This window comes from Carlito syrichta, unplaced genomic scaffold (assembly GCF_000164805.1).
Source record: "Carlito syrichta isolate Samal-C Ts95f unplaced genomic scaffold, Tarsius_syrichta-2.0.1 Scaffold305332, whole genome shotgun sequence".
Lineage (NCBI taxonomy): Eukaryota > Metazoa > Chordata > Mammalia > Primates > Tarsiidae > Carlito > Carlito syrichta.
In genome coordinates, this window is record NW_007249428.1 from 775839 (window position 1) to 801964 (window position 26126).

The 26126-nt window shown below is 50.1% G+C and overlaps 1 protein-coding gene across 1 annotated transcript in view; it reads left to right on the plus strand.

Moving 5' to 3' along the window:
- OBSCN (obscurin, cytoskeletal calmodulin and titin-interacting RhoGEF) overlaps positions 1-26126 on the plus strand; it is a 164159-nt gene that overhangs the window by 91655 nt on the left and 46378 nt on the right. The window contains 13 exon segments of the mRNA XM_021714213.1: positions 385-648; positions 1470-1736; positions 1819-2091; positions 2656-2928; positions 4432-4628; positions 4809-4884; positions 10567-10839; positions 11208-11483; positions 11957-12244; positions 12372-12650; positions 13489-13862; positions 16525-17374; positions 18371-18649. Of these exon segments, the coding sequence (XP_021569888.1) occupies positions 385-648; positions 1470-1736; positions 1819-2091; positions 2656-2928; positions 4432-4628; positions 4809-4884; positions 10567-10839; positions 11208-11483; positions 11957-12244; positions 12372-12650; positions 13489-13862; positions 16525-17374; positions 18371-18649 (3969 nt within the window).

Consider the following 26126-nt stretch of genomic DNA (forward strand, 5'->3'; position numbering starts at 1 on the left):
AGGGAAAGGCCTCTGATGCCCAGGGAGGGGGGGTGGGTTTACAACCCCTGACCTGCACCCTGTCCCTGATTCCTAGTATGACCTTGCTGTACCTCAGGGTCTAAGGAGACATATCCCCACCTTGTGGGGGCAGGGGACAGAAGGGCAGAGTCCTTCCATGGGATCTGAGGGGACACAGCCCCACTGGGGGCTTCGTGGATGGGAGGCCAACGTTACAAGGCTCTGGTGAGGTCCAGAGCCCCTCCTTCCAGGCTTTCCCACCACCCTTCTCTTAACCCCTAATTTAGCCCAGACCCATGGCCCTGCCCCACCCCAAGTGGTCCCTTCTGCGCGGACAGCCCAGGAGCTGTGGAGCCGGTAGGCCTGAGCTGACTTTCCCTGCAGCCCTACAGCCGGTTTTCCAGGAGCCACTGCAGAGCCTGCAGGCGGAGGAGGGTGGCACAGCCTGCCTGCGGTGCACACTGTCCCAACCAGCTGCAGTGGTCTGGAGCAGGAGCGGCCTGGAGCTGCGGGCTGACGGGCGCAGGGAGCTGCGACTGCAGGGCTGTGAGGCCCAGCTGCTGTTGCGGGGCCTGCGGCGCGAGGACGCTGGGGAGTACACCTGCGCCTGTGGTGCACAGGCCACTAGTGCCACACTCACAGTTACAGGTGGGTGCCTGGCTGGCCCAGCCCCCTGCAGGCCCCTGTGGCTCTAGAGGCTGCAGTCCCACTGCGGGTGCCTGCAGGGGTATATGGCTCACAGGGCAGGTCAGACCTACCCTGAGGCTCTGCTCCCCCCAACTCCACCTGGGGCTATGCGGTTTGGGTGCCCTTCCTGTATCTGTTCCAGACTCGGCCCCTCCCCGCAGTTCCCCCTCTGGTAACTCCTGTGGTTACCCAACTCCCCATCCCCAGTTCACTCCTGTCCATGAAGTGTCTCCATGTCACTAGCTACCTCATGTAGCTGGCAGCTGTGGGGTTGCGCACGCGCCCCTACGAGGAGGGACAGAGCGTTAGGACAGGTCCTGGAGCGGCTATGGGTGGTGGTGGGAACGCGGTCGCTCCCTTTCCCACAGCATGCTCTTATGTTCCACCACCTCCTAGAACTCCCTCAGACCTTCCCCCTTGTCCCGCACCCGATCCCTTGCAGAGACCAACGCCCCCAGCTCTCCGAACCTGTACCCCTGCTGTTCCCCCTGACCCATTTGGGTCAACGATTCCTCGTCATAGCTGCCCTCGTGCTGACCCCCGCCCTGTGGTCCATCACCTGCGCCCCATGGCTGTGCCTCCGCCCTCCCGCCGCCACCCATAGCCGCTCCAGGACCTGTCCTTACGCTCTGCCCCTCCTCGTAGTGGCGCCCGCGCAACCCCACAGCTGCCAGGGACCTGCTTTTGTGCCCTGCCCTCTCCTCCCACCATTGGTGCCATGCGACCCCCACAGCCGCCCAGGACCTACACTCACGCCCTGTCCTGCCCTCCCCTCCCTGTAGCGGCGCCCGTGCGCTTCCTGCGCGAGCTGCAGCCTCAGGAAGTGGAAGAGGGCGGCACCGCACACCTGCGCTGCGAACTGAGTCAGACTGGCGCGGCCGTGGAGTGGCGCAAGGGCTCCCTGCAGCTCTTCCCCTGCGCCAAGTATCAGATAGTGCAGGATGGCGCGGCCGTCGAGCTCTGGGTGCGCGGCGCGGAGCAGGAGGACGCCGGCGACTACACGTGTGACACAGGACACGCGCAGAGCACGGCTAGTCTCTTCGTACGCGGTGAGCTGCCCGCCTGCCCGCCGACCTTGCCCCCGCGGCAGAAAGCGGAGCCGCGGCCTAAGCGTCCCCTCCTGCTCCCCAGCGCCCAGGCCTAAGTTCAAGACCCAGCTGCAGAGCGTGGAGCAAGAGATGGGCAGCGAGGTCCGGTTGTGCTGCTGTCTGAGCGAGGCGGAGCCGGAGGCCGCTGTGCGGTGGCTCAAGGAGGGCGAGGAACTGCGTCAGGGCCCCAAGTACGAGATGCGGCGCCAGGGGGAGGCGTGCGAGCTGCTGGTCCGAGGGCTGGAGGCCGGGGACGCAGGCGAGTACGCCTGCGTGGTGGGCGGCCAGAGGACCGTGGCCTCTCTCAGGGTCAAAGGTGAGCAGCCGGTGGGTCATGGCCACTCCCTCAAGGCTCCCTGGGGCACTCTGGCACGTGTTTCAACTCTCTTACTCATTCTTGCGCCTCCAGGCACAGGGTCCTCTGAGAACTTAAGCAGCAGGTGATAGGCCCCACCCCTGAAGGTCACTGGCCTTCTGTGCCCCCCTGCAGGTGGGTGGCCTGGCCTGGGCACCCTCTGAGCCCCCACCTGTTTCTCCTGAAGGTCTTGCCTGCTTTCTGTGCTGGCCAGAGGGTGGGGGGAGCTGGCTATAGTTTTAGGGTTTGGGGACAGGGCAATCCACTGTCCTGTGGCCCATTAACCTTTCTCCAAACAGAGCTGCCCTTTTGACCTGTGGGGAAACAGGTGCCCCAAATAGCTCAGCCTCACCTCAAGGACTGTATTTGTGAGCACATTGGGTGACATGCCATGTGGAGCAGATAGCAGCTGTGGCAGAAAAGCGTGAGGGTGACCAAGAAGGTTTCCTGGAGGAGGGACATGGGATCTTGGCGTGGGCTCTCTGACCTGGCTGATAAAGATGCCCTTCTCACCCTTCTTCTCAGAGCCTGAGGTGACCATTGTGCATGGGCTGGTTGACGCAGAGGTGCAGGCTGATGAGGACGTGGAATTCAGCTGTGAGGTTTCCAGAGCTGGGGCCATGGATGTGCAGTGGCGCCTCCAGGGCCTGCCGCTGCAGAGCAATGAGGTGACAGAGGTGGCTGTACGGGATGGCCGCACTCACACGCTCTGCCTGAAGGGTGTGACGCCCGAGGATGCAGGCACCGTCTCCTTCCACGTGGGCAGCCATACTTCCTCTGCCCAGCTTACCATCAGAGGTAGTCACAGGTCATCCCGTGACTGAAGTGGGTTGGGACTGTCCAGGCTCAGGCATGGTTGGGGAACAGAGACACGTGGCAAGGGTCCCTGCCTTTGGGGTTTGGGGACCTGGTAGGGGGTAGACCCATGAGCTAGTGATTCCAGGGTGGCCCTGGGATGTCAGGGTAATGTAAGCTGAGTCAGGCTTGTGGGGCAGGTGGTAGTGGGCTTCCCAGAGGCTCACACGGTGTTGGAGTTTAGTCCCCATCTCTTGGCCCTGGTGAAGGGGCCACTGTAAACTGTGGCCCACCCCCTCATCTCTACTATCCAGCTTGTTCTCAGACTGGTCCCATTCATCCATCCATTTATCCATTCACAGTCCATTCATTTACTCATCTATCATCTATCTATCCAACAATCCACCCACCTACCCAGCATCCATCCTTTCATGTATCCATTTATACACTCACCCTTCCACCATCCATCCATCCACTCACTATACATCCAGCATCCATCCATCCATTTATCCACCTACAATCCATTCACTTATCCATCTATCATTCAACCAGCTGTGTACCGTCTGCCCCCATCACCCATTCATTCATCCACTTATCCATTCACCCATCCACCATCCATCCATGTATTCACTGTAGTCCACCTCTCCACTCATCATCCATCCATCCATTGACCCACCCACAGTCCACTCATTTATCCATCTATCATCCATCCATAGCTCATCCTCTACCCACCCAGCATCCATCCATGCATTCATCCTTTTATGCATCCACCCATCCATGATTCATCTAGCCATTCACCACCCATCATACATCCATCCACCCCATCCTCAATCTATTAATACATCCATTTATCCATTCACTCATTCACCATCCACCCATTGATCCAACCACAATCCACCCATTTATCCATCATCCATCCATCCATCTACAGTTCATTCATCTACCCACCCATTCATCCATTTATGTATCCGCTTGTCTACATTTGTCCATCTATTCACCATCCATCCATCCATCAACTGGTCCATTAATTCATACATACTCCATCCATTTATCCATCTATCATCCATCCACCTATTTTCCAGCCATCCATCCCTCCATCCACTCATCATCCACCCATTCGTCCATCCATTTATCTATTCACCCGTCATTGTCCATCAATAGATGGATGAATTCATCCATCTATTCACTATTCACCCACCTATCTGTTGATCCATCCACAATCCACCCATTTATCAATCTGTCATCTATCCATCTATCTACTATCCATCCATCCACCCATCGTCCTTTCATTCATTCATCCATTTATCCATTCACCCACCCACCATCCACTGGCATCCACACTGTAGACTCTGCCCAGAGCTGGAAGAGGGAACTGAGAACAGGACCCCATGTGTCTTCAGGAATTGGGGCAGGGTTACTGGGAGTGAATTCCTGGGACATGGAGCCTCTGCTGATTTCGAGGGCATCTCAGACTGAGGCTGCTGCAATACTCCCCCTTGTATCCAGCCCCTGAGGTGACCATCGTGGAGGCCCTACAGGACGTGCAGCTCAGCGAAGGCCAAGATGCCCATTTCCAGTGCCGGCTGTCCAGGGCCTCGGGCCAAGAGGCTCGCTGGACTTTGGGAGGGGTGCCTCTGCAAGCTAATGAGATGAATGACATCACTGTGGAGCAGGGCACTCTCCACTCACTCACTCTGCACAAGGTGGGGCCCCTGGAACCTGCCTCTACTTGGTTCCAACTCCTTGGGGAGATCTGTCTTCAGGAAATTGGGTTGGGGAGGTGATGAAACCCCTGTCACTGAGTATGGCATGATGAGTTGGGAGGGCCTTTCCTGGCCAGGATGGGGCTGCCAGGGCCAAGCACGTCTTTCCATGCTTCTCAGGTGACCCTGGAGGATGCTGGAACCATCAGTTTCCACGTGGGCACATGTAGCTCCGAGGCCCAGCTGAAGGTCACAGGTAGGCAACCCCCTCCCACACCATAGCATCATACTCATCAGCAGCTATCAGAGGAGGTCAGAAATCCAAGACTTGCGGCAATGATCTGCTCTTCGGGTTGGCAATTTTCCAACCCCTGGCCATTAAAGCCATGGGCTGGAGAGGCTACTGGGATGGTCTGGCAAAGATCTCCTTGAGAAATTCTGGGGTGTGTGGGGAGTCCCTGTCCAGGATTAGTGCCATCTGCAGGAGGGAGATGGGGAGCCGAGCTGCCATGGGCTAGGGCACTGAGGTAGAGGCAGGGTCTTCCTGACTTCCCCTATGATACAGATGTATACACATGCACACACATCAGCATTTATACACACCTGCACACTCGACGGGCTCAAAGATGTAGATGCAATAGCATGTCCATGTGCAGATTCAGACAAGCATAAAAACAAGATTTTAGGAACCTTCAACTTGGCCTCAGACCTTCAGCTTGGCCTTGAGTGTTCCTATGCTTCTGCCCTACTTCTGTGTCTCAGACTGATCCCATCCATTTACCCATCAACTATTCATTCATTCACCCATGTATCCATTTACCCATCTACCAACCATTCATCTACTGTTTATCATCATCTATCTCTTCAGCTATCATCCATTCATTTACCATCAATCATCCATTGTTCATCATCCATCATCCATCCATTTATTCATTCACCCATCTACCTGCCATCCATCCATTCACCATCTATCTTTCCATCCTTATTATTCATCCATCCATTCATCCGTTTATCCTTCTGTCATTCATACATCCATCTACTCTTCATCTATTCATCTGTCCATTCATTATCCATTCATCCACCCACTTATCCACCATCCATCCCATTCATCCATCCACCCATTCGTCTGTTGACCATCCATCTATCCACCATCCACCCACCTGCCATCCATCTGCCTTCTACCCATCCATTCACTATCAATTCACTCATCCATCATCCATTCATTCATCCAGTCACCTGTTTATGCATACATTTATCTACCATCTCTCCTCTATTCTACCATCTCCCCACCATCCAACCACCATTCATAGTTTATCATCCATTCATCATCCATTTGCTATCCATTCATTCACTACTGAATAGACTCTCTAAGCTCCTACTCTTGTTCAAGTCCTGGACCTCAAGATGAGCCTGTGTATTCTGCCTTCAGGGAGCCTCCAGTCTACTGGGAGAGTTGAACATGAGAACAGTCTGGTGGCACTTCTCTCCCAGAATCTTCTGTAGTAGAGAGATGTAGTCAGTTCTGTGAGGTTGGGAAAGCTTCCAGATGCCAGTGCCCTTGACTTGAGTGATGAAGAGGGAGTTTCTCAGGCATCCCAAGCAGGGGTAGGGCAGTAATAGCCTAGTGTGTTCATCAGGGTAGGCAGCTATGTGGAAAGCATGGAGTGGGTTGTGCTTCAGACACTCTCTGGGTAAGAGGTTCCTAGCCTGGGTGAGCCAGCATGCACACAGGTGCCTGACAGTGGCCCTGTGGGGAGGGCCCTGGCATGGGTGTGTAAATGGATGCCCAGGTTGGTGGTGTAATGTGTAAGTTTGGGAACTCACTGGAGACAAAATGAAAAGTTGGCAGAGTGGAATGAGGAGGTGGTCAGATGTGCTCTTGGGGAGAATAGCTGAGGGCAGATTGAGGGTTCATACTGGATATTGATGGGGCACACGAGGAAGGGCACAGAGATATTTCAGGTGGAGGGCCTGTGGGGTGGGTGCAGAGGTTTCCCTGCTTGACATTGTCTTGACAGGTGGCTGGTATCTTTATAAGTGCCCCCTGCCCTCCCTTGTCACCCTTTGCCCTGTGGAATGGAGGCATCTGGGCTTTACCAACTGTGGATAGTTTCAGGACATCCTCAGGATGGCATGGGGAAGTGCTTGAGGCCAGGAGAGCTGGAGGGTGGCATCCCCTTTGCTGGCCCCAGAAACAGGTGGTGGGAGAAGTCTTTGGTTCTGTCTTCTCTCACCTGTGGAACACAGGGATCAGCTGTGTGGGCAGCAGTGGCCCCCGTGTACTGTGTCCCAGAGTCCATCTGAGGGGTGGACAGGATGAGGAGGAATGTGTGAAGGATGTAGGGCAGGCAGCAACCACACACAGATCTGAGAAGTCCCATGAGCTCAGCACCACTGTAGGACAGGCTGGGAACAGTTACTACTTGGCAGTAGGGCTCTGAATGCTAGGACTGAAGGGACCTTGGTAGACATCTGGACGCCTCTTGGGATGAGAGAAGCACTTGCTTCCATACCTCCAGGGATGGAAGTCTTACTTCCTGCCTTCTCAAAGCAGCAGGCCCTGTGGCCTCTCTTCCAAAGCCATACGGGGTCAGATAAGGCATCTAACCCAGAGGGAGCCTTAGCTATGGGATGTGAAACTTATCTATTCTGCCTTCTGGAAAGGGCATGAATTTGTGTCTTTTGCTTGGGTGAAACCAGGCATGTTCTGAAGGGGTATGGGAGTGCTGGCTGGGGTTGCATCTGGGCTGAACCACTCTCCACAGTCTCATTGTGGGTGGTTTCTGTGTTTTCCTCCAGCATCAGAGTGAGCCAGCTGGCCCTGGTGGATTTCTAGACCCCAACCCAAGGCCACCCTCCTGGGTCAGTTGGTACCTGCTCCAGCAGACCCCAAAGTGGTCCCCATGCCAGTGACTATCCCCAGGGTTAGTCTAGCAAGTCCCACTTCTGGCACCAATTCCAGAGAATAATAGACATTGCACTACTTCTCTCCTCATATACTTCACAGCACACAACACTTCTGTGACTTGGTGTGGGGTTTTCCCCACACCCCAGGCAACAGACAGCAATGGGCTGTATACAGCTCAATTCTGACACTGTCTACTTGGATTTAGAGTCAGATCCCATGGAGTAAGGGCTCAGTCCCACAAGACTGCCCTGCTTCAGGTGCCAATGGGATGTCCTGGCCACCCACACATTGGCAGAGCAGCTGTAAATTTGGGTTCCCACTACCCCCTCCTCAAGCTTGGTAAATTTGCTAGGATAGCTCACAAGACATCAGAGAAACACTTACATTAGCAGTTCATTTTAAAGGATGCAACTAGGGAAAAGCCTGATGGAAGTGGCTTAAAGGGCAAGGGACAGGGGAGTGGGCACAGGCCTTCTGTGTCCTGTCTGGGAATGCAATCCTCTCAGTACCTTCCTGTGTTCACCAATCTAGAAATTCATCAATCTCTAAGAGTCTGTGTGGAGCTTAATATCTGCCCCCTCTTCTCTTCCCAGAGGTTGGTGGGTGTGTTGAGAAGTCCTACCCTCTAAGCTCTTGGTCTCTCTTGTGATCAGTCCCATACTGAGGCTGTCCAGGGTCTCTGTTTGAGTCACTACGTTAGCATAGACTTAGGAGTAGTCAGATAACTTCCTTATGAAGAACACACAATGCTCTGGTCACTTAGGAAGAGGGTTCTAGGAGCCTAGGCAGGAACCAGGGACAAAGACCAGATACTTAGCGCACCACATCCCTGCCCAGGGAGCCCTATAGTGGCCCAGGGTGCCCCAGTTCCGCCCTCCTTTTCGTCCTCTCATGCAGAGGCAGCGCCGTGCCTGGTTCGTGGCTTGCAGAACGTGGATGTCTTCGCGGGGGAGGTGGCCACATTCTCCTGCGAGGTGTCTCGTGCGGGTGGGCCAGAGGCCCGCTGGTGGCTGGATGGGACCCTGCTGCAGGATGGCCCCCAGAGCGCCATCACTGTGTGCGACGGGACCTTTCACTCCCTTGTGCTCTCAGACCTGGGGGTAGCCGACTCGGGCACCATCACCTTCCGCGCGGGGCCCCTGGTCTCCACGGCCAAGTTGTTGATCAAAGGTATTGGCCGATGGGACCCCCCCCATGCTAGCACTTCTGCCTTTGCTGCCCCCATGTGCTTCCTGCGGGCTCCTGGGGGGGGCAGGTAGAGAGGACAGGGACAGGGACTGACTTCCAAGGCCATGGGCTGGCATCACTCCATGCATGCTGTGTGCCTAGAGCAGTCTGGCAGATATGGTGAGTAGGCTCCTGTCCTGTCCTGCTTTCTGGATGAGAAGTCTGGGTTTAGGGAGCAGTGCTTCTGGAGGCCAATTTTGTGCCCACCTGCTGCATAGGGTCTGAGGCTGCTGCTCACCAGGCCACCTGCTTGCTGGCCGCAGGTGCCCAGTCCCTTGTGAAGGCAGGAGCAGCCTTGCTCAGCCTGTCCCTGCTTGTTCCTGTTTCTCCCACTGTGGGCTCGGTCTGCATCTTGTGCCCTTCTGCAAAGAGCTGGCCATATGAGAGCCACTCCAGGTGGCTTGAGCACCTTCATATAAAATGTAGAAGGTTCCTGGACCTTGGACAAACACTATTTGTATAGTAGGATTTGGAAAGGTGGAGATGGGCAGGGCCCTGAGGGGGATCGCAAAGCCTTTGGAGAGGAGGCATGCTGGGCAGAGGTTCTGAATCCTGAGCCAGGCCTGGGGGCTTCAGTGGGGTAGGCTTCAGGGAGGGTGTATGTCCCTGCTGAGACAATGTGCCCTGGGCCAGAGGGGCATGGGGCAAAGAGAGCCAGGAGGGGCCTGCCTGGACGGAGACCAAGCCTGACTGTGCTATCTGCCATGGGTGTGGATGAGGCGTGTCCAGCACAGACAGCCCTGGGCACTGCTCTACTCTGGTTCTGCCACAGCTTCATGCTTGCTGCCGCTGAAGCTAATGCTGACAGCAGAGATTGGGAGGGTCATGGCGGCTTATTCCTGGGGGCTGATGTGTGTCCGGCGTGTTGGCCGACAGATCCCGTGGTGGAGGTGGTCAGTGCCATGCAGGACTTGGCCGTGGAGGAGGGTGGCTCAGCCGAGTTCCTCTGCCAGTACTCACGGCCTGTGCAGGCCACGTGGAAGATGGACGAGCAGGAGGTGCACCCGGATGGGCACCGTGTCATCATAGAGCAGGATTGGAACGTGGCCAGGCTGACCTTCAGGCCGGCCTTGCCCTGTGACAGTGGCATCTATTCTTGTGAGGCCGCAGGCACCCGCGTAGTGGCCCTGCTGCAAGTGCAAGGTGAGGCCACCTGGTGGGCAACCCCAGGCCTGGTGGCTCTGACGCGATTGGGCCTGCAGGAGTGGAGGATGACAGGCAGTGGTAGTGGTGCTGTGTGAAGGGGCACGTCTGGGTGGAGCAGGCCCTGGGAGGTGGCAAGCGCTGTGCCAGAAACTGAGCTGTGGCCAGGCAGGGTATGCCTGGGTGCCGAATTTAGACTTTCATTAGGAATGAGTGGCCAGCACTCAGACACAGAGACAAGATGCAGAAGAGAGTGGATGGCATGGGCAAGGGGGCATCTCTGGTTGGCTGGGTGTGTGCAGAACACTGGGGATGTGGTAGGTCCAGCGTCGCTGTTTGGGGGTATGGGGAGAGGGGGGCCATCGCCAGACCCTGAGGCTGCCTGGCACAGAAAACCACAGCTCCCTTCCTCGCCAGCGTGTGAGCCCGGTGGGCACATGAACTTCTCATCTCCTCCACACCTGAGAGGCTCCTCACTAGTGCCTAGGCGAGTTGGGGTGACCATGTGGTGGTGGGGCCGCTCCACCCTGGACGCTGAGTGCCCTCTAGGCTGCTGGGGGCACATTCTGTTTGGTCTTTTGTAGTGTTGGGGGCGCTCCCGAGGAACAGTAGGGGGACGCCAGAGGCACTGGCGCGCCCTGAGCCCTCCTCTCCCTGCAGCTAAGAACACGGTGGTGAGGGGCCTGGAGAACGTGGAGGCACCTGAGGGTGGCGAGGCGCTATTTGAGTGCCGGTTGTCCCGGCCGGAGGTGGCTGCACACACCTGGCTGCTGGATGACCAGCCTGTGCGTACGTCAGAGAATGCCGAGGTCGTCTACTTTGAGGGTGGCCTGCGCCACCTGCTTTTGCTCAAGAACCTGAAACTGCAGGATAGCTGCCGCGTGACCTTCCTGACAGGGGACATGGTGACGTCTGCATTCCTCACCGTCAAAGGTGACCGCACTGTGCTGGGAGGCTGTGGGGGTGCCAAGGTGCTGGGCTGTGGAAAGGGGCAGGAAGGGAGCCGTGTGAGGGGTGGGGTCTTCCAAGACCCCTCCCACCACTGGCTCTGCAGGCCTGGAGGGTTGGGAGTGTCAGCGTCTGCCCCCAGGAGTAGGCTGGGAGGTGGGGCCGGGAATGGGGCGGTGCAATGGGTTTGGGGGGCTGGGGTGGGAGGGCGGAGCTGGCATGAATGGGTGAGTAACTCCCAGAACTTTCCCACCCCATCCTGGCTGATGGGAGGCAGGACGGAAGTGGGTCTCAGACGGCCTCTGATCCCCTCCCCCCTCACACTTGTTCTGCCTTCCACCCCATACCTACAGGCTGGCGCCTGGAGGTCCTGGAGGCCCTGCAGGATGCGGCTGTGCCAGCTGGGGCACAGGCCCACTTCACCTGCACCGTCAGTGAGGCGGTGCCCGTGGGTGAGGCATCCTGGTACGTCAATGGGGTCGCGGTGCAGCCTGACGACGCAGACTGGACGATCACAGCTGATGGCAGCCACCACGCCCTGCTGCTGCGCAGCGCCCAGCTGCACCACAGTGGGGAGGTCACCTTTGCCTGCCGTGATGCTGTAGCCTCTGCTCGGCTCACCATTCTGGGTGGGTGGCCATCCCAGGCTGGGTCCTGGTCAGGCCTGTATGTTGGCTTGGACTAAGTGTGTAACCCTGTCATGGGGGCTTCTGCGGGCCAGGCGTGTCTGTGTGTGAACCCAGCACCGCGAGGAGCACTGATGCCAGGACCCACAGGGATCTCACCCCATCTGCCTTTACTTTCTGTCCAGTTCAGATCTGAATTCAGGAAGGAGGGGCTTTAACCCAGAGACTGCTGGGGTTCTCCAAGAACCCACATGTGGGGTGGACTCTGGGCAATTGGTTTCTTGGTGATTATCAAATGTGCCTGCCACAGGGATTTTGACTGCATCCCTGGCTCCGAGACAGGCTGGGCCAGGGGGCACAGGGGAACCAAGCCACCCTGCCGCATCCAGGGTCAGACCCCATTGTCCACTGGAGGAGCTATGGTGCCAGTGGGTTCCAGCAGGCACTACTGCTCTGATGGCCCTTTTTCCCTGCAGGTCTTCCTGACCCCCCAGAGGATGCTGAGGTAGTGGGGCGCAGTGACCACTCTGTGACGCTGTCCTGGGTGGCCCCCATGAGTGATGGAGGTGGTGGTCTCTGTGGTTACCGCGTGGAGGTGAAGGAGAGGGCCACAGGCCAGTGGCGGCTGTGCCATGAGCTGGTGCCTGGGCCTGAGTGTGTAGTGGATGGCCTGGTCCCTGGGGAGATCTATCGCTTCCGTGTGGCAGCAGTGGGCCCTGCAGGTGCTGGGGAGCCTGTGTACCTGCCCCAGACAGTTCGGCTGGGTGAGTTGCCACCTGGGGCCTGGACAGTTTATGGCCTCCTCAAGGGGGGACCCAGGAGAGTGGCTGGCTCTGGAGTGTATCGTTGCTGATGGGCCATCCTCTGTCCACTGTCACTGTTCCCTGGCAGAGCCATCGAAGCCTGTATTTGCCCCATCCCCAACCCCTGAAAACCGGCAGGTGGCAGTGGGTGAGGATGTCTGTCTGGAACTGGAGCTGGCAGCAGAGGCCGGTGAGGTCATCTGGCACAAGGGTACAGAGCACATCCAGCCTGGTGGGCGCTTCGAGGTAGTGTCCAGGGACCAGAAGCAGATGCTGGTGATCAGGGGCTTCACAGCTGAAGACCAGGGCGAGTACCACTGCAGCCTGGCCTTGGACCCTGTCTGCCCTGCAGCAGCCACTTTCCAGGGTGTGTCCTTCCTCTGTGTTCCAGGGTGGGGACCTCTGGGTATGCGGGTGAAGCTGGGCTTCCTCTTCACAAGCCCTCTCAAGCTGAGGCTCCTCTAGGGACCCCTTGTCATACTGGGGGAGAGTGAGACTCAATGAGGGAATGTGCAAAACCTGTGTTGCTAAGCCTGGATGCCTTGGGCCTCCTCCCTCCCTCAGTGAGTCCCAGCAGGTGCAACCCTGGCTTCTCTGATGTCTGGTCCTCTTAAGCCCCAGTCCCCTGAACACTGCATCCCCCACTCTGAGTCCCCTGAGTGCCCTCATGCTCCAAGACCCCACTCTGAGCCTCCTCCACTCCCATGCTCCAGGCCCCCACTCTGAGCCCCTTCCACTCCCATGCTCTGAGCTCCCCCACTCAATTCCCCTGTGTCCTGAGCCCCTTCACACTCTGGGTCCCATCCACCAGCACTCTGATCCCTTTTCCCATGCTCTGAACCTTCCACTTCCCTCTAGTGCTGAGTCCCTCCCCACTCCCTCCTAGTGCTGAGCCTGGTTGTGTGCACCCCTGTAGGAGTGTGCCTCCATTCCCAGAAGCAGGACTAGAAAGGGCTCAAATTAGCCCAATGTGACTTGACAGAGCCCTTTCCTGTTCAGCCCTCCAGTGCCCTGAATAGGAGGTGAACTGGACCCTGCTCAAACTGGGGGAACTGAGGCTCAGAGCCTTTATATGTTGCCCAGATTGTGCTGTCAGAAGTAGCTAGTGCTGGGTGGGGAACAGAGGTCTAGTGGTGCCACAGCCAAGGGAGGTCCGAGGTTGTGGCTCTGTCCCAACCTGCTGACCAGTCCCCTGCCCTCCTCAGTGGCGCTGAGTTCGGGATCTGTGGATGAGAGCCCCCCACAGCCCAGTCTGCCCCCTGAAGCAGCTGAGGAGGGTGACCTGCACCTGCTGTGGGAGGCCCTGGCCCGGAAGCGTCGCATGAGCCGTGAGCCCACACTGGACTCCATCAGCGAACTGCCTGAAGAGGACGGCCGTTCACAGCGCCCACGGCAGGAGGCGGAGGAGGTGGCGCCTGACCTCTCTGAAGGCTACTCCACAGCTGATGAGCTGGTGCGCACTGGGGAGGCTGACCTCTCGCACACCAGCTCTGATGACGAGTCCCGGGCAGGCACCCCTTCTCTGATCACCTACCTCAAGAAGGCTGGGAGGCCCAGTGCCTTACCACTGGCCAGTAAGGTGAGCTCCTGCTTGGACTGCAAGGAATGGTCTGAGACCTTCACTGTCCATCCATTTGTCCACCGTTCATCCATTCATGTTTCCATCTTTCCTTGTATTCATCTTTCCATCCATCCTTTCTTCCTTCCATCCATCCGTCCTTCCATCCATCCACATCCATCCTTCTGTCCATGTCTTTCAATTTATCCATCTATGATTCATTTCTTCATGCATCTATCCTTCCTTGCATCTATCCATCCTTCCTTCTATCTGTCCTTTCATCCAGTTTTTTCTTTCTAGCCTTCCTTCCTTCCATCTATCCATCCATTCATCTGTCCTTTCTTCTGTCTTTGCTTTCTTCCATCCATCACTCATCCCTTCATACTTTTATTCTTTCCATCCATCCATCCATCCATCCATCCATCCATTCTTCCTTCCTTCCATCTGTCTTTCTTTCATTTAATCCATTTTTCCTTCTATCCATCCTTTCTTTCTTCCATCCATTCTTCCATCCACCAGTCCCCGCATCTGTCCTTCCTTCCATCCATTCCTTCTATTTATTCTTCCTTCCTTTGATCCATTACTTCATGCTTTCATCCTTTCTTCCATTAATCCTTCCTTTAATTCACTCCTTCATTCCTGCTTTCAACTTTCTTCCTTCTATTGATCTGGCCACCATTCATCCCCTCATGCTTCCATTATTTCTTCTATCCATCCTTCCTTTCATTCATTCATCCTTCCTTCCATTAATCTATCCACCATTCATCCCTTCATGATTCTATTTTTTTCTACCTTTCCTTTTATTCATCCATCCCTCCTTCTGTCAGTTAATTCACCATTTATCCCTTCATGCTGTCATTCTTTTCTCCATCATTCCTTCCTTTCAGCTAATTATTCATTCTCCATCCATCCACACATGCCACTTTTCTTCCCTCTATCCATCTTTCCTGCCATATATTCATTTATTTGTTCATTTACCCCGTTCATGTATCCATTTTTCTTTCGTTCCTTCCATCTATCCATTCATTCATCCTTCCTTCTTTCTGTGTTTTTGTCTGTCCATGTGACACCAATTTATCCATTCACCATCTATCCACCATCCATCCATGGATTTTTCCATCCATCACTCATCTACTGTTCCTCTATTCATCTATCAATTTACCATCCATCTACCATCCTGTTCCTGTTCACCCATTTATCAATCAACCTGTTTACTCAGGCATCTACCCATACAACTATTCATTTCCTATCCCTATTCATCCTTCCATTCATCTCCCATCCATCATTCATTCTTCTACCATCCTCTCACCCATCCATGAACTTACCATCCACTTATGAAACCATCCATTATCTGTCACCTACTCATCTACTCACCTGTCTATCCATCATCTATTCACTCACCATTCAGGCACCATACACTCATCCAATCATTCACTAACCCTCCACTCATATAACCATTCATTCTCTATCCATCTCTCCATCCATCCACCCACCTTCCATGATCCATCTATCCATCATTTATCTTCCATCCACTCACACAGCCATCCATCATTCATTCATCCATCGTCCATAATCCACTTATCCATCCATCTACCATCCATCCCCCATTCATAATCTTTCCAGCCATCTATTCATCCACCATTCTTGATTCACCTATCCATCATTTATCATTCACCCACCCACACCATCCACCATCTATCCACTAATCTCTCATTCATTATTCATCATTCATCCACCCATACAACCATCTATCATTTATCCACCCACCATTCATTCACCCATCCATCCATAATTCACCCCCCATCCACCTACCATTTACCCACCATCCTCCTACATAACTATTCATCAGACATCCATCTATGTAACCATCCACCATCTATCTACTCACCACCCGTTTATACATCCATCATTCACCACCCATCTATAATTCATTCCCCATCCATCACCCATCCACTCACCATCTACCTGTACAACCATCCATCATCCATCTAGCCACCATCCATCCATCTGCCATCTACCCACCATCCATTCATCCATCTGTCCACCTATACAACCATCCAATCTCCATTCCCCATACTTCATTCATCCACCATGCATCTGCTATTAATCCATCTATCTCTGCATTTACCACCCATCATCCATCCATCCACCATCCATCCATCATCCATTCATTTGTCCATACATCTGTCATCCATCCATCCGTCACTTATCCATTCATCCATTCATCATCCATCCATCCATCCATCTATCCATACATCTATTATTCATCACTTATTCATCTGTCCCTCATCCGTTCATCCCTCATCCATTCATCCTTCATGCATCATCTGTCTACCATCTGTCATCCGTCTGTGTATCCTCCCATCTCCCTGGCTGTTAAAGTTTTTTCCTGAAGAACTGAAACTGGTCAGAGTTGTGGTTTCTTCATGACCCTGTCTATCTCTGCCTGGGTGACTGTGTGAAGCAATTTCTGGGTGGTGGGCTTGCTTTATGGTAACAGCAGCTGCCATTGGGCACAGGGTCTGTTGAAGTCAGTGTGACTGTCCAGGGGTGGGAGGCAGAAGGGTATGCTGGAGCAAGACTGGGTGCTGCTCCCTGTCTTCATGTGTCCCTGCACCAGTCCTTTCCTGTTCCTGGCCTCTGTTTCCCTATCTTACTGTGACATCAGGCCCTGTGCCCACAGGTCATGGCCTTAACAGCCCCCTCTGCGAAGCCACAGGAACAGCTGGCTGCTTTGCGCCCACCACCAGGAGACTTGAGTGCCACGGACCTGGGCGACCCCATGATGGACACAGCAGCTGTGAAAATCCAGGCTGCCTTTAAGGGCTACAAGGTCCGGAAGGAGATGAAGCAGCAGGAAGGGCCTGTGTTCTCCCGCACATTTGGGGACACAGAGGCACAGGTGGGGGATGTGCTGAGGCTGGAGTGTGTAGTGGTCAGCAAGGCAGATGTGCGGACCTGCTGGCTGAAGAATGGTGTGGAGCTGACCAATGGGCGTCACCACCACATCAACCAGCTTGGGGATGGCACCTGCTCCCTGCTGGTCACTGGACTGGGCCATGCTGATGCCGGCCACTACACCTGTCAAGTGAGCAATAGGTTTGGCCAGGTGGCCCACAGTGCCCATGTGGCTGTTAGTGGGACAGAGAGTGAGGCTGAGAGCTCCTCAGGGGGTGAGCTGGATGATGCCTTCCGCCGGGCTGCGCGTCGGCTACACCGGCTCTTTCGCACCAAGGGCCCAGCTGAGGTCTCAGATGAGGAGCTCTTCCTCAGTGCAGACGAGGGCCCTGCAGAGCCAGAGGAGCCTGCGGACTGGCAGTCATACCGTGAAGATGAGCACTTTGTCTGTATCCACTTTGAGGCACTTGCTGAGGCCTGCCGGGCAGTCACCCGCTTCCAGGAGATGTTTGCTACACTGGGCTTCAGGGTGGAGATCCACCTTGTGGAGCAGGGGCCCCGTGGGGTGGAGATGCGCATCGGGAAGGTGGCCCCTGCCCCTGTGGCACCGCCGGCACCCCTGACCTCTGATTCTGGTGAGTCTGTAGGCTGCCTGGGCCTGGGTAGGAGCTGGGTGTGAAGGAAGGGAGGTGGAGAGGGACGAGCAGGCTGGTGGTGTCTGGATCCCCGTGTCTGGTGCAGGTGCAGCCTGTGCCCAGTGTGTGGTGCAGGTATAGCTGCTGAGGTATGAAAGTCCTACTTTATGTTAAACAGAGCTGGTTTCAGTCCTAGCTCTCTTACTAGCTGCATGCTTCAGGGAAAGCTGCTTAGCATCTCTGAACCTTAGTTTTTATATCTGTGAAATGGAGAAGGGAATGCAGTTGTCCCTTGGTATACTTGGAGGATTGGCTCCAGAACCCCTGTATATCCCCAGATCCATGCATACTCAAGTCCCTGAGTTGGCCCTGTGGGACCCACATATGTAAAAAGTCGGCCCTTCATGGATGCATGTTTTGAATCCCACGAATACAGTATTTCTATTATAAGTGGACCTGCATAGTTCGTTTGAACATGTATTGTTCAAGGGCCAAAATTTCCTTCTAGAATATTTTTTAAAACCAAGCCTTTGAGATGTAACCTGCATAAAACACAAGATTCCTCATGTGCTGTCTGCACACCATTCCCATCCCAGCAGGGATAACTTGAGCGCCACCTTGAGACACTCCTATGTCTCTGGGAATGTTGAGGAGAGTATGCAAGTAACCCACAGCACCATTGTTGAAATGCCTCTCAATGATGAGCTTCTTTCTCTCTTCAGATCCCTCAGCTGCACCCCCGGACCCCCATAACCTTGACCTCTACTCTAACTCCTTTCCTCCCTGTCCCTCTTTCCTTGCAGTAGCTTGGGTACCCTATTGGCAAAGAGAGAATTCTTAGGGGACAAGGAGGGGAGGGCTTAGCGGGCAGTGACCTTTTGCTTAGTGGCTGGGTCTGCAAGTATGCATATGCATGGTTGCACAGATCATACATGTGTGGCAGCCAGGTGTGTGTGGCATGCCTGAGGCTAGCCTGTGCCCCACTGTCTGCCCCAGCCCCAGTGTTTCTGACTGAGCTACAGAATCAGGAGGTGCAGGACGGGTACCCTGTGAGCTTCGACTGCATGGTGACGGGCCAGCCAATGCCCAGTGTGCGCTGGTTCAAAGATGGGAAGCTGTTGGAAGAGGATGACCACTACATGATCAATGAGGACCAGCAGGGCGGCCACCAGCTCATCATCACAGCTGTGGTGCCAGCAGACATGGGTGTCTACCGCTGCCTGGCAGAGAATAGTGTGGGCGTGTCTTCTACCAAGGCTGAGCTCCGTGTGGACTGTGAGTGCTACTCTGTGGTTTGTGGGCTTCAGGGTGGGCAGAGTAGGTGCTTCCAAGCTGGGCTGGAGGGTGGTCAAGGGAGTATTCATCTCAGGCTAGAAAGGAATTGGACCTCAGTATTTTCCTGATGGAGAGCTCACTGGAGTGAGGGTGAAACCAGGGCCCCCTGGGACTTCTTGGGGGCAGGGTGGAGGGACTGTCTCCGCAGCTGCAGAATTGGGTTCAGATCCTGATACTGTACTGGCTAGCTGTGACCCAGAGCAAGCCAACTTATCTCTCAACACCTCAACTTCTTTGTCTGTGAAATAGAGACCTTGGAAACCAATTCATGGTGTAGCTGAGAGGGTCATGTGGATTGATTCATGTAGAACAAGTCGGGCACATAGTTAAGCACAAATTGTTAGCTGGCATGTGAAGCACTTGTGACAGGAGGATGCTACATCCTCCAGCTTCCAGCTGGTGCAGGCTCAGAGGCCCTAGAGAAAGCTTCCTCTGCTCTTCCCCCCACAACCCCCATTCATCCTCCTTCATGTGCCGTGCAGCCAGTTTGCATTCAGCTTTGCAAAAGCTGAATGAGCAGCCAGGGGCTGGTCCTGAGATAGAACTGACAAGTGAGTTCAGTGAGGTTGCAGGATACAAGATTGACACACAAAAATCAGTCATATTTCTATATACTTAAAATGAGCACAGGGAAACCAAAATTAAAAATAATATTTATGATAGCTTCAAATTCAATGAAAAACTTAGATATAGGTGTAACAAAACATGGTCTGGATCTGTATCCTGAGAATTACAAAATGCTGATGAGCAAAATCAGAAAGGACCCAAATAAGAGAGATATAACATGTTCATGAATTGTAACTCAACATAGCCAAGTCACCAGTCCTTCCCAAGTTGATACACAGGTTTAATGCAGTTCTATCAAAACCCTAATAAGATTTTTTTTTATGTACACAGAAGAGCTTGTCGTAAAATGTTTATGAGAAGGCACAGAACCTAGAACAGCTAAAACAAGTTTGAAGAAACAAGGATAAAACAGAAATAATCATTCTACTTAATGCTAGGACTTATTATGTAGCTAAAGTAGTCAAGGCAATGTGTTGTTTGTGAAGGGATCCATACAGAAATCAGTGGAACAACATGCAGAATACAGAGTTAGGCTCATACAAGTTTTTCCAATGGATTTTTTTTTTGACAAAAATACAAAAGCAATTAAATGGAAGGAGGATAGAATTTTAACAAATTTTGTGCTGGGATAATTTGGAAATTCAGAGGCAAAAAACAAACCTCAACCTCATACTTTATATGAAAATTAACTCAAAATCAATTGCATATTTCCATAAAATAAAACTTTTAGATAAAAATGAGAGAAAATCTTCAGGGCCTTGAGCTAAGAAAAAAACGTATTAGACTTGTCACTAAAGCACCAACTACAAAAGGAAATATTGGTAAACTGGACCTTTTCAAAATTTAAAAACTTTTGCTTTGAAGTGAGGACCCTGCATAAAGGATGAAATTGGAAGAAAATATTTGCAAACTATATATTTTATCAAGGAATTTTATCTAGCTATATATAAAGGATGCTCAAAATTAAATAGTAAAAAGCCCAATTTTAAAAAGGGGCAAAAGTCATATTCAGACATTTCATGGGAGATGATAGACAGAAGGAAAGTAAGCATGTGAAGGATGCTCCATATCATTGCCCAGTAGGAAATGCAAGTTAAACCCCCAGGGAGACAACACAGCACACCCACTGGAATGTCTAACATTGCAAATGCTGACAGTACCCAATGCAGGTGAGAATGCAGAGAAACTGGGTCACTCAGACATTGCTGGTGGGAATGGAAAATGGGACAGCACTCTGAAAACTGTGGCAGTCTCTGAAAAAACTGATCATGTGTATATTATGGGACCCAACAGTTTCCTTTTCTGGTGTTGAGACCAGAGAAGTGAAAACTTATGCTCTCACTAAAACCTGCACCCAAATGCTCACAGCACCTTTATTCCTAATAGCTGAGTCCTGGTGACAACACAATTGTCCTTCAATAGGTGAGTGATGAAACAAACTGTGCACGTTTCTTCTACTCAGCCATAAAAAGGAATAAACTCTTGATATGTCCAATCGCTGTGATAAAATTACATCTTACTGTACACAATTAAATATGCAAACATACCCTCAATTGAGTTCATGTAACACTTGTGTGACCTCAACAAGGTTGATGGCTCATACCAATATTGGTTTCCTGGTGGTGACATTGTACTCAAGTTACGTGATATGTTGACATTGCATGAAAGTAGTGAAGAATAAATGGGACCTCTGTACCATTTCTTGGAGTTGTACGCAAGTCTACCATTACCTCTAAATAGAAAGAAAAAGGAACTGTTAAAACACACAATAGCAAGGGAATGATGTTAAGTAAAAAAATACCTTACATAGTTACCCATGCAGTTTTGTGTCTGAGCCCTCCACTATGTCATGTATCTAGGTTTCCACCTGGCATAGTATTCTTTCTGCCTGACGGACATCTTTGAACAGTTCTTGTAGTGTGGGTGTGCCAGAACACTTTCAGCTTTTGTGTGTCTGAAAATGTCTTTAGTTAGCTTTTATTTTTGAAAGATATATTTTCTCTGGGACAGTTTTTTCCTTCCCACACTTTAAAAATGTTGTTCCAGTGTCTTCTAGCTGGCACTGTTTTCACTGAAAAATAGGATGTCATACTTACCTTTGATTCTACGTGCATAACTTGTCTTTTGTATGGGGATTTTAAATATTTTAGATATCCACACACCATTAAGTTAACCATTTTAAAATGTTCAATTTAGTAGTTTCTACTATATTCACAAGGCTGTGCAAACCATCACTACTATCTGATTGTATATTTTGGAATATCGAATTCCACAACATGTTCATTACCTCCAAAAAGAAACCATTAGTAGTCACTCTCCATCCCCTCTTTCCCTCAGCCCCTGAAAGTTACTAATCTACTTTCTGTCTCTGTGGGTTTTCTTGTTGCAGACATTTCCTATAAATGGAATCCTGCAGTATATGGCCATTTGTGTCTGACTTCTTTCACTGAGCACACTGTTTTCAAGATCTGTCCATGGCATATATCATTATTTTATACACTTTTGTGACTGAAAAACATTCCATTATATGTGGATGATGTTTATCTTTTTTTGGGTTTGGTTGTTACGAATAATGCTGCTGCGGACATTTGTGTACAAGTTTTGGTGTAAACGTATGTTCTTAATCCGCTCGGGTAAGTACCTTGAGTGGCATTGCTGGGTCATGTGGTGGCTCTGTGTAACTTTGAGAGGAATTGCCAGACTCCCCCACAGTAGCTGTGTCAGTTACATTCCATCAGCAATTTCGAGGGTTTCCATTTCTTCATACCCTTGTCAGAGCTTGTCATGGTTCATCTTTTGATCTTAGCCACCCCAGTGGGTGTGGGGTAGCATCTCATTGTGGTTTTCATTTGCATTTCTCTAGTGATAAATGATGTTGCACATTATTTCATGTGATTATTGGCCATTTGTGTATCTTTTTTGGAGAAATATCTCTTCATATTCATTGCATTTTTTTAATTTTAAAGATGTGGGGTAAAATTCAGGGTTAGGTATACAAACGTTGATTATGCAGGTACCCTTGTTGATGAGGTATACCCCTCCCTCCCCTAGCAGTTTCCCTCAACTGCCAATCCCACCCCCCTCCCCTGATGGTTTCCCACTACTGCCAATCCCTTTCTTACAGCATTATAATTGTTCGATGTTGGCTTATAAGTGAGAACATATGGTACTCTGTTCTTTGTTTCTGTGATAGATCACTGAGTATGATTGCCTTCAAATCCGTCCAAGTTGCTGCAAAGTCCATATGTTTGTCTTTCTTTATGGCTACATAATATTCCATTGTGTATATGTACCATATTTTTAAAATCTAATCTAGCTTCGTTGGGCAACATGGTTGGTTCCATGTTTTTGCTGTTGTGAATAGAGCTGCAACAAACATGCGTGTGCAGGCATCTTTTCTGTAGAATGATTTGAGTTCCTCCGGGTATGTTCCCAATAGGGGAATTGCTAGGTCATATGGAAGGTCAATTTCTAGTTCTTTCAGAAATTGCCACACAGTTGTGCATTTTTAATTTAGATTATTTGTATTTTTATTTTTTGAGTTGTAAGAGTTACTTATTCTTGATTCCAGATCCTTGTCAGATACAGATTTTCTCATTCCACTATCCATTATCTTTTTATTGTCTTGATAATGTACTTGGAGGCACTGAGGTTTTAAATTTTAATGTAGTCCAATTTGTCTAACTTTTCTTAAGTTGCTTGTGCTTAACTAAAAACTGTTGTCTAATCCACAGTTGTAAAGACTTACACATATGCTTATAGTAGCTCTTATTTAGATCTTTGATCTATTTTGAGTTTGTGTGTGTGTGTGTGTGTGTGTGTGTGTGAGAGGTAAGGTCCCAAATTCATCCTTTTAATGTGATATTCAGTTGTCCCAGCATCATTTGTAAAAAAGACTATATCCCCATTGAATTTTCTTGGAATTCTTATAAAAAATTAATTTCTTCTAGACGTAAGGGTTATTGTATGAGCTCTAAATTCTATTCCTTTGATCTAAATGTCTATCATTGTGCCAGTGCCACACTGTCTTGGTGACTGTAGCTCTGTAGTGGGTTTTGAAATTGGGAGTGTGAGCCCTTCAACTTTGTTCTTTTTCAAGAGTGTTTTGCCTATTCTGGGTCCCTTGCATCTCATACACATTTTAGGATCATATTGTCACTTTCTGCTTAACAGTTCTCTAGATATTTTAAAAATCTTTAAAAATATTTGTATGTACTTTTATTCGTGTTTGTTGTGGGACTTTGTTGGTCATTTTTGTGGTCATTGTTTCCTTGAATATTTTTATGTCCCCCCTCATTTGGGGACTTCGATTGCATGTATATTTAACCACTTGAGGTTATAATATGGTTCACTAATGCTCTTTTCACTTTTTTCTTAATTTTAAATTTCTTTATTTTAAAGATGTGGGGTACAATTCAGGGTTAGGTATACAAATATTCATTATGCAGGTACCCTTGTTGATGAGGTGTGCCCCACCCCAGAAGATTCCCGCTATTGATAATCCTGCCTCCCCATCCCCCCCCAGCAGTTTCCCATTACTGCCAATCCTTTTCTTACACTATTATGATAATTTAAAAGTCTGCTTATGAATGAGAACATGTGATACTTGGTTCTTTTTTTGTGATAGATCACTCAGTATTATAGAGTCTAAGTCTATACAAGTTGTTGTGAAGTTCATAATTTTGTCCTTTTTTATGGCTGCATAATATTCCATTGTGTATATGTACCGCATTTAAAAAACCCAGTCCTCTTTTGATGCAGCACAATTGTGAATAGTGCTGCAATAAACATACATGTACAGGTATCTTTTTCATAGAGTGATTTGAGTTCCTCCAGGTATATTCCCAGTAGGGAGATTTGTGGAGTCATATAGGTCAATTTTTAGATCTTTTAGGAATCACCAAATTGTTTTCCACAGAGGTTGTTTTAGTTTATACTCACACCAACAGTGTAGAAGTGTTCCCTTTTCCCCTCATCCTCTCCAGCATCTGTTGATTTTTGAGTTATTGATGATGGCCATCCTGACCTGAATGGAATTAGGTGGTATCTCAGTGTAGTTTTAATTTGTATTTCTTTGATGACTAGTGAGGCTGAGCATTTTTTATGTATCTGTTGACTGCTCATACGTCCTCTTCTGAAAAGTGTCTGTTCATATCTTTTGCCTACTTTGTAATGGGGCTGTTTGTTTTTTCTTTTTGTCACGTTTGAGTTCCTTGTTGATCCCAGACATACAGTTGGCAAATATTTTTTCCCAGTCTGAGGGCTTTCTCTCTGTTCTCTTGATGGTTTCTTTGGCTTTGCAGAAACTTTTCAGTTTGGTGAGGTCCCACTTGTCTATCTTATCTCTTATGACATGGGTGGTTGGGATTTTGACAGGAATTGGTTGCCAGTTCCAATTTCCATAAGGGTGTCTCCTGCATTTTCTAAGGTTCTTATAGTTTGTGGTTTTACATTTAAGTCTTTAATCCATTTAGAGTTGATTTTTGTGTATGGTGATAGGTAGGGGTCTTGTTTTAATCTTTTGCATGTGGTCAGTCAGTTTTTCCAGCACCATTTACTGAACAGATTCTCTTCTCCCCAGTGGTTAGTGGTAGAGGCTTTGTTGAAGATGAGTTGGTTGAGAAATTGAGGTTTTGCTTCTGAAATCTCTGTCCTGTTGCATTGGTCTGTATGTCTATTGTATGGATACCAGGCTGTTTTGATTATTGTAGCTTTATAATAAAGTTTAAAGTTTGGGATTGTGATACCTCCCACTTTGGTTTTTTTGCTGAGGATTGTTTTAACTATTCGTGGTCATTTGTGTTTCCGTATGAATTCCTGCATTGTCATTTCCAAGTCTGAGAAGAATGCTGCTGGCAATTTAATGGGTATTGTGTTAAATCTGTAGATTGCCTTGGGTAGGATGGACATCTTAACAATGTTGATTCTTCCTATATGGAATATTTTTTCATTTGTTTGTGTCACCTTTGATTTTTTTTTGAGCAGTGTTTTGTAGTTTTCGTTGTAAAGGTCTGATTTCTCTGGTTAGGAAGATGCCAAAGTATTTCAGTTTTTTTGTGGCTTTTGTGAATGGGATTGTGCTTTTTATTTGGGTTTCTAAGTTTGTTTATTGTTGGTGTATAGAAATGCAACTGTCTTTTGCCCATTTATTTTATACCCTGGGACTTTGCCAAAGTCCTTTATCAGTACAGGAATGTTTTTGACAGATTCTCTTGGGTTTTTGAGGTACAGCATCATGTCATCTACAAAGAGGGATAACTTGATTTCCTCTTTTCCTATTTGGATACCCCTGATCTCCTTCTCTTGTCTGATTGCTCTAGCTAGGACTTCTAAAACTATGTTGAAAAGGATAGGTGAGAGTGGGCACCCTTATCTTGTTCCAGTTTTCAGGGGAAATGGTTCCAATTTCTGTCTGTTTAGCAGTATGTTGGCTGTTGGTTTCTCATAGGTGGCTCATACTATTTTAAGGTCTGTTCCATCTATGTCTAGATGTTCAAGGGTTTTTAATAAAGAAGGGGTGTTGGATTTTATCAAAAGTAATTACATCAACAAGATATAAAAACAAAAACCACATGATTATATCTTTTCACTTTTTAATGTTCTTTTTTTCTCCGTGTATTTCATTTTGCACAACTGTATTACTGTCTTTATATCCACAGTCTTCTGTAACATTGAATCTGTTAATCCCATTCATTGTATTTTCTACCTCTGTAAGTTCTATTTGAGTCTTCTAAACATGTTTTATGTCTCTGATTAATTTTTTGAATACAGTGAATATAATTCCAATTCCTGTGTCTACTCTGACAGTTCTAACATCTGGCCAGTTCTAGGTTGGTTTCAATTCATTCTC